At 47.4% G+C, this 8624-nt stretch overlaps 1 protein-coding gene across 5 annotated transcripts; it reads left to right on the top strand.

Annotated features, from left to right (window-relative positions):
- Positions 1-386: 386 nt before the first annotated feature.
- 1700123K08Rik (RIKEN cDNA 1700123K08 gene) lies at positions 387-3283 on the top strand. 5 transcript variants are annotated; one of them, NM_029693.2, is made up of 6 exons: positions 412-577; positions 761-963; positions 1519-1566; positions 2091-2287; positions 2555-2819; positions 3099-3266. In NM_029693.2, exons 1-6 carry the CDS (start codon positions 446-448, stop codon positions 3139-3141), a joined length of 888 nt encoding a protein of 295 aa, NP_083969.1. In that variant the 5' UTR covers positions 412-445; the 3' UTR covers positions 3142-3266. The 5 variants fall into 5 exon arrangements, with proteins under 5 accessions (XP_011239262.1, XP_017176644.1, XP_011239261.1 ...); XM_011240960.2 differs by lacking the exon at positions 2555-2819 and having other exon boundaries at positions 387-577; positions 3099-3283; XM_017321155.2 differs by lacking the exon at positions 3099-3266 and having other exon boundaries at positions 387-577; positions 2555-3067.
- Positions 3284-8624: the final 5341 nt, after the last annotated feature.

Below are 8624 nucleotides of genomic sequence, written 5' to 3'. Positions count from 1 at the left end.
GTGATCATATACACAGGATGACATACTAGGAAACCCATGCTAGAATGATCTGCAGGGAGCAGGTCAGGACAGTGAGAAGACCCTAAGAGGAAACTGCTTCTTCCTGGGATCCTTCTGGTACAGAGGGGATGGTTTGGAAGCTTCTGCCTGCTTTCTCACAACTGAGGGTCTCCCTGAAGCCAGGCTTCCCAGGACAGTGTTGAGGCATGAGCTTATGGATGCCACTGTGTCCCATTGTACACATGGAAGACAGAAGGACAGCAAGGGTCAGTACTGGTAACCACTAGAGAAAGCATATGAGGAGGGGCTCCGGCTGGAGCACCTCAGGAAGTGACCTTACTTGCTTAACAGTCCAGATGGAACTCAGAATGCTGGTTACCAGGTAACCAGAGGCCAGCAGTAGCCTTACCTGACTTACTTGTCTGGAGGACCTAAAGGAAGCAGGATGTTCTCCTGTTTTCAGGCTTCCAGAGGCTCCGGCCACAAAAAAGCCAAGAGAGGTCGCCTTGTCTGCTTTTGGAGACGTTTGATTCGCCCTCTGACACACTTGAGGCATGCTTCCCACAGCGAGCCCAAGGTAACACAGGCCAGCCTTAGCAAGAAAGTTTTTGTTAGTCCCCGTGCTCCCCCGAGGTCACTGCCTGGGTGTGTGCTCCTGTGAGACACTGAGGAGCATTCTTGATGCTTACTGATCACTCTTTGGTAATGGATTGCTGATGTCTGTCATAGTTTCTGCATTTAGACCCTCCTGCCTTCCTAGGTCTGTTGTGAAAATGATCAGGAGCCAGACTCTATGCCCAAGCACCCCCAGTTCAACTACAAGAGTCGAGAATACGTTCAACAGATGATCCACTACATACCAGCTGCTATTCAGAACCGTGACCACCTCTGTCTCGACATTTTTGTTGCCATGTACCAAACGTATGCTACCACCTGGGAGGTGCTGGACCTGCTGATGAAAACGTGAGTGGCTGCATCCAACATAGGTGTTAGGAGAGCTCTGCTCTTCTCCAGGACTCTGTGCTCCCATAGAACAAGTGTGATGGGACCCTGGCAGTGTTGGTCCTGGGTCTGAACCTGCAAAGTGACATGGTCACATCCAGGGTTGGGGGGCTCTAGTTTGTGTTTTTCACTGTCCCCATGGAGTGTCAAACATCACCCTTTCTTGTGCCTTGGAAAGAGCTCTTTCCCCATTTGTATAAACAGTTCTAGGACCTATCTGACCTACAAGGGATTAATGGAACCTGAGAAGGGTCCTGGGATGGGGGTGTGTGGTGGTGGTGGTGGGGTGGGGCAAGAACTGGGAACCAATCAAGAGCCCTCGCAGGGACAGCTAGGCCCTTTGTGTGAGGATTTCTGAAGACCCGTGACCTCAGCATGGAAGTCAGAACAGTTCAGAGAGACGCCAGGATCTGTGTTTCCTTTCTACAGTGTTCAGGCTCAAGTAGCTCCCAGTAGATCTACTAGTAGGTTGGGGACACAAGGCCTTTAGGGTGACACCCTCATGGAATGCCACAGGTATGCATCCTTCCAGCCAGACTTCGTGGAAGACCAGCAAACTAAGAGGTGAGTGGGCTTCAGGTGACAGGGAGGGAGGTAAGAGCCCATGGGTGCAAAAGGGTGGGTGTGGGGTAACACAGTTAAGAGCCCATCTATGGAGTTGGAAGGGGAAGAGGGAGGTAGTGGCCTATCTGTACAGGGAGTGGGGTAGGGCGATTGCTGTGGACTAAGCACTTGTCAGGTGCCCTCCTTTGGGGATTCCCATTAGAGGGATGGTAGCTGAGATTTTACCTGCAGGTGGAGAAAATTGGAGGGCTCCAATGGGCTCCTTGGCTCTGAGGAGCAGAGGGAAGGATGGAAGCTGAAGGGCCCTGGAGCATCTATCCCCACTACAGTCCAATTACCCAATCTGTCCTGCAAGGGACAGAAAGTGTCTGGAGTCCTCTGCACACAGCCCCACACTCCTGACCACTATGCTCATCTGCAGACAGGCTGGCAGGCATTGCCACATCTGATGGGGCCCACGGCTCCTCTTGAGAAGCAAGGCCAGACTTCTGACTCAACTTCCCTCCAACCTTCTCTTCCCCCAGAGCCATATTCAGCTTTCTGTTCGGCTGGTTTCAGAAATTCCCCCAGGATTTTTATGAGTCCCCAGACCTGGCTGTTTTGAGTCAGTTCACGGAGTACGTGAGGCTCAATGTGCCTTCCCCAGACATAGATACCCAAGCCAGGGAGCCTCCCTCCATGTTGGAGGATCAGGAGGCCATCGCACTTAAACTTGAGGAAGGTGAGTAGGTCTGGTGTTGGCTGCCTGGCAAGGTAGGAGGGGGTTTCGGTGATGGATTTCACCGGGGTATTCTCCAGAGTTTGGCCTGAAGCCAGGGCTGGACTGCAGTCAAGTAAGATGATCCACTATGAGGAGAGGACTGGGGATCCTCTGGCATGAAAAGGCCTTGTGTGGCCATCAACGGCACTTTGGGTTAACTCTCTCATCCTAGGCTGTCTCCACTAAAAGCTTGTCTACTTCTGCCTTTATATTGTGCAACAACTCCAGATCCCCTAGGGCAGGATGCCTCTGGGAGGCAGGAGACTCTGGCTCTGAGGCCAGCTTCTATGGCAGAGCCACAGGGAGACGAAAAACCCGGAGAGAACACTGAGCTTGTGAAAAGAGCAGTTCTGGATCCCTTTGAACCAAAAGCCACAATAGAGCTGCCTCCGTCTTTACATCAAGCTCTGCCCACATCAGCTGATACATACTCACCTGTAGATGTGGCAATAGATGAAGCTGCAGATGAGGCTGCAGATGTTTCACCTGCCAGGTAGTTATTTGCATCTTACACTGTGCAGTTAGGTACACCAGATTTCGTTTTCCCTCTGCCTGAGGTTGACATATAGTTAGGAGAATGATCTGCAGAGTTCTACCCAGCTGAGGTTCCCCACCTAAGCTTATCTCATGTTTTTAGAGAAAATATCTTATTGCTTTGTTGGATTCTTTGTTTTTCATATTGTTGTTTTCATTGTTGGGTTTTTATTTATGTTTGGATATTAATAAAAGTGAATTATTTACTCTTCTTAAAAGATATTGATCTTTTCCCCAGTGGTACAATCTACTTATGTTTTACCCGTGGACTGCAACTTTGAGGCAAACAGGTTGATCGTGGGAATGGGACCCTCACAGTCCACCCTGGAAGCAGGGAAAGCAAGCAGCTGGTGTGGCAGAAAGTGGACAAATCCCAGCAGCGGTGAACAATATAAACTATGTGACTAAACTGTGTGACCGTGATGTGGCATTCCTGGGCTCAGCAGTGCCCCTAACAATTAGGGACACAGAGCCCCATATCAGGGCTCCTGGACAGAGGTCTCTACTCTCTGGGCTTCTCTTCTGTCAAACTGACAGGGGAAGCATGCAGACAAGGATAAAGTCAGCCTAACTGTAATGGTGCTCACCATTCTCTCCATCCCTGGGTCCAAAGCTGTGCGTACACACTGCACCTTGTTTAAACAGGTGGTTATCACAAAGAATTGCCAGGGTCCCCCACAATTCTAGGGGTGATCAAAAAAAATGACCAGACTGAGCCCATGGAAATTTTACACAGTTCCTCTGTGGGGAATGAATTTCATGTAGTCTCACTGTTCACTATGTCTAGGGAACCTTCCATGGGACAAACCCAGGAGTCATCACCAAAAACGGCTCACTCAGTCCTCATCCTGGGCATGTGCTATGCCAGTGACTGTTTAGAGGACACTGAGTGGTATGCTTGTCCCTTCCAGGGCATAGGGCCTCTCACGTGGGCTCTGATGATGAAGGATCCACATATACCACATCGTTGGCCACCTAAGTATTTGGCTCAGAAAAAATTTATATATACCAGGCTAGTCCGTCTCATCAAGAATCTAGCTGTACACTTCATCTAGCCCCCGAGCTGGGATTTCCAGTGTCTCTGAGGACTGGAGACCGAGGGATGCAGGTTGGAGACAGGCTTCCTGGGCGAACAATGGATGCCTGTCTAGCACAGAGAGCAGAGAAGGAGCTGTATCTAGAAGTGATAGTGGCAGGTGGTCTAGCTGTCATCATCACAGGAGGAAAGGTGACCTAGTCCATTACCAATGTGTGTAAAGAATCTCAGGGAATATTATTAGAGCTAGCAAGCAAATCCAACAACACCGCAAAGGAAACACTCCTGCACATGAACTGAAATAAACTCTGTACAAAGCTCCACAGTGGCCATGCACAGGAAGGATGGCAGATGTGTTGTGCATGAAAATCAGCAGCCGCGGCCATCAGCACAGGCATAGACTCTGTTACCGCCTTTTCTCCTGCTCTCCACAGTGTTTGATGTCCTCTCTGGAAATACTTAAAGACGTGTAAACAATGGGTAGGACATACAGCAGACATAATAGCATCCAGGTTAAAAGAAAAAAAAGATAAGAACGTCCACAGTTGCAGACACGGCAGGGTCACAGATTAAAGCATGCTACCATTTCAAATTGGCAGCATAGGGATCAGCTGCACTTTCCACGTAGTTACTGTGGACAGCAGGGGATGCTTATGTGAGTGTCCCTATGCAGATCTGAGGGACCCACCAAACAGCACATATCAGGATAGGAAGGTGGCTCTCAATATGGCGCCTGCTGAGAAAGTGTAAGGACCTGAGTTCGGATCCCCAGCATCCACATAAACAATGGTATAGTCTGGCATAGGATAACCTATGTGCTGGGGTTCTGTTTGCTTTCAACTTGATACAAGGTGGGGGAACCTGGGAAGAAGGAACATGACTTGAGAAAATGTCTCCATCACATTGGCCTGTAAGCAACTCTGTGAAGCATTCTATTCATTAATGCTCTATGTGGGAAGGTCCAGGCTACTGAGGGCAGTGCCACCCATGGACTGGTGGTTTGGAGTGGAGTGAGAAAGTTTGAGCAAGCCAGTAAGCAGTGTTTTCACATGGCCTTTGCTTCAGTTCCTGCCTTTGGTTTCTGCCCGAGTTTCTGCCTTGCCTTCCCTTCATGATGGACAGTAACCTGTCAGATGAGACCAATGCTGGCTTTTCCAGATTGTTTTTGGTCAGTGTTCTAAGACAGCAATAGAAAAGAAAACTAAAATGCCCTAGGATCAGTCAGGTCCCCCTCGCTCAGTGCTCAGCCAGTTTTATACATTGGTGAGCAGAGGACTCAGAGAGAGCACAGCTCAGAGGAAACTAAGAGTAGAGTGGCTGAGGAAGAATCCTAATGTCAAATTCCTGGTTCCACTCACATAGATATGTACATGAACACAAAAACACATGCACACATACATAACCATATCGGACATAAACCACATGTACACACATATACATATATAAATCACATGTACATACATATTTACACACACACAAACACAATCACACACACAAACACACACACTGTGTTAGGGGTTTACTGCTGTGAACGGATACCTTGATCAAGGCAACTCTTATAAAGAACATTTATCTGGGGCTGGTTCATAATTTCAGAGGTGCAGTCCATTATAATCAAAGCAGGAACATGGCAGCTTCCAGGCAGGCATGGTGCAGGAGAAGCTGAGAGGTCTACCCCTTCATCTGAAGGCTGCTACCAGAATACTCACTTCCATGCAACTATGATGAGAGTCTGAAATCCCACACCCACAGTGGCATACCTACTCCAACAAGGCCACACCTTCTAATAGTGCCACTCCCTTGGCCAAGCATATACAGGCCATCACACACACACACACACACACACACACACACAACTAGGTCAAGGCCAATTTTGAATAACACCTCAAGCAGCTCTTACTAGCTGTGATCAACTGTCTGGAAGGAAGAAGGGTCGATGGACCTGGAAGCAGAGCATAGATGAGCACACAGCAAATAATCCTGGAATGCAGTGTTCACAGAGTCTCACTATGGAGTTCTGGCTGGCTTGGAGCTCACCCTGCAGCTTGTGGTGCCCTTGATCTACAGATCCTCCCTTTGTGCTGCCCTTGATCTTCAGATCCTTCCATTTAAATCCCTTAAATCAGTGGAGTTCAACCTGTGGGTCAAATGTGGTTTTGTACATATACACATTATGATTAATATGAGTGGCATATTAGAGTTATAAGATATCAATGAAAACAATATATGGCTAGGGTCACCACAGCAGCAAGACCTGTACTGAAGAGTCCCAACATTAGGAAGGTTGAGAACCACTGCCCTCAATGGTGGGATTACAGGTGTGTGCCTTGATACCGAGAAAAACAAACTTGTTTATCCTTCTGGCAGAGTGTTCTCCAGCCCAGGAGCTGCTTGGATCATTGGATGACTTGCCCGTGCAGATACATTTGTGGACACCTGGGTTAAAAGGCTAGACAGAGAGCGTGGGCTCTACACAGAAAGGGAGAACATAAGGAAGGGGTTAATGAGAAGGTGAGGCCCAGGACCAGGCTCTGGGAAGACTTTGCAGAGAAGATGGCAACATTAAGTGGGTTGCGGACACATGTATAAGATCTTTCTCATCTGCCTCCTGAGACCTCTTAGTAATACAGATACTGCTCAACTTAGAACTGGAACAAGATTCATTCTCTCTACTGTACCCAAGGTTATGGAAGTAGTTAAACCACTGGTGGGAGGGTGACCCTGACCTGGCTAGCTGCCTGCCAGGTAAAGAACATCATGATTGCTGTTCTTGTGAGTCTGTATCTAGGCTGTGATGGGTTGTTTAGTAATGTGTCTGTCTTCAAGGACTCCCTGCCCAGTGACTCTTCTCTTATACTCCTATAACTAATGTCCACAAACTCATTGGTTCATCCCATGGGTCTATGGTGTGTGTGTGTGTGTGTGTGTGTGTGTGTGTGTGTATGTGTGATTGTTTGCATGGGAAATGTTGCCCTTTTGGCTCCTGTCCATGATCATCTGGTCCCTAGTCTGCAAGAAGGATAGCACATAGGAGCTCTTTGGGATGGTAGAATTTGTTTGCAGGATACTTTTTGAAAATAAATGAAAGAAAGAGAGGAGAGAGAGAGAGAGAGAGAGAGAGAGAGAGAGAGAGAGAGAGAGAGAGAGAGAGAGAGAGGAAAAAGGAAGGAATGAAGGAAGGAAGAAATGTGTGTTGTGTACGGGATATCTGTTGAAGACCACAGATGCACAACAGCAAGAGTGGAACCCAATGTCACAAAAGTTTTTGGGTAATAACATCCCACCCGTGTCAGTCCATGGCTGTGTTAACTAGGGAGGCCTTCTCAAGATAGCTGAAAAGAGCAATGTGCAGGGTGGAGACAGTGAACAGAGGGATTCTGTTCTTTCCTTGCAAGGTTTTAGTAAGTTTGTCTTAGCCATTTTTTTTAATTGCTGTAAAGAGACACCATGACCAAGACAACTTATAAAAGGAAGCATTTAGCTGGGGACTTGCTTACAGTTTCATGGGGTGACTCCTTCACCACCATGTTGGGCAGCAGGTAGGTAGGCATGGTGCAGGATCAGTGGCTGAAAGCTTATATCTGATCCATAAGCAGACATCAGGGAGGGAGAAGGTGGTTGGGCCTAGCATGGGCTTCTGAGACCTCAAAATTTGCTTGCACTGACACCCTTGCTCCCACAAGAGATACCTCCTAATCCTTCCCAAAACCATGTCACCAACTAGGTTCCAAGTCATTCAGCTATATGAGCTTATGGGAGCCATCATCACTCAAACCACCACACTAACTGAACTCTAAAAATAAACTGTAAAAACATAAAGAGGGACTGGAGAGATGGCTTTAATGGTTAAAAACACTGGCTCCTCTTGTGGAGGACCTGGGTTTGATAACTAGCATCCACACTATGACTCAAAACCACCTGTTAACTCTAATTGCACACGGGATCTGATGCCTTCTTTTGGCCCCTTCAGACACTGCCTGCACTTACATATATGTAGACAAAGACCCTTGTCTTCCTCAGGGCTCTCTAAGGAACAAAACTACTAGGATGAACACACACACACACACACACACACACACACACACACACACACTCACACTCACACTCTCACACACACTCTCAAAAGCATAAACATTTACTAAAAAGCTCTATTATGGTGTTCACAGGCTGTGTTCCAGCTAGCCTAACAATGGCTGTCTTCTTATGGAAAGACCAAGGATTTGGTGGCTGCATAGTCTACAATACTGTTTGTTTCAGTCATCCCTATCTAGTGCTGAAGTCCGAGGCAATTCCTAGAGAGTTGCTGGTCCTCAGTCTCCATTGAAATCCCAAAGCAGCTTCTAACACCAGAGAGAGCAAGGGCAAGCAGGCAAAACCTAAAAGCTTCCTTCTTCCATGTCCTTTTATGTGGGCTGCCACCAGAACAGGTGTGTTGGAGTTGTAAGGTGAGTCTCCCCACCTCAAATGATCCAATCAATAATATTCCTCACCAGTGCCTGACTGCATTAGTGTTAATTGATTAGAGATGCAGTCACATTGACAACCCAGATTAGCCACCACATCCCCATACATACAGAAATATAAAATAATTATAAAAATAAAATCCAAAATAGTTTAAATGTAAAAAAAATGGCATCTCCCTATAGGTTGGAGACATGCCATGTTTCTTCCCATAAAGGGTTTAGCCAGGTCAGGGATCTAGCTAGCACCAATAGGAATCCAGTTCAC

The sequence above is a fragment of the Mus musculus genome, chromosome 5 (assembly GCF_000001635.26).
Source record: "Mus musculus strain C57BL/6J chromosome 5, GRCm38.p6 C57BL/6J".
In the NCBI taxonomy this organism is placed as follows: Eukaryota; Metazoa; Chordata; class Mammalia; order Rodentia; family Muridae; genus Mus; species Mus musculus.
This window is presented reverse-complemented; position numbering and strand designations above follow the sequence as displayed.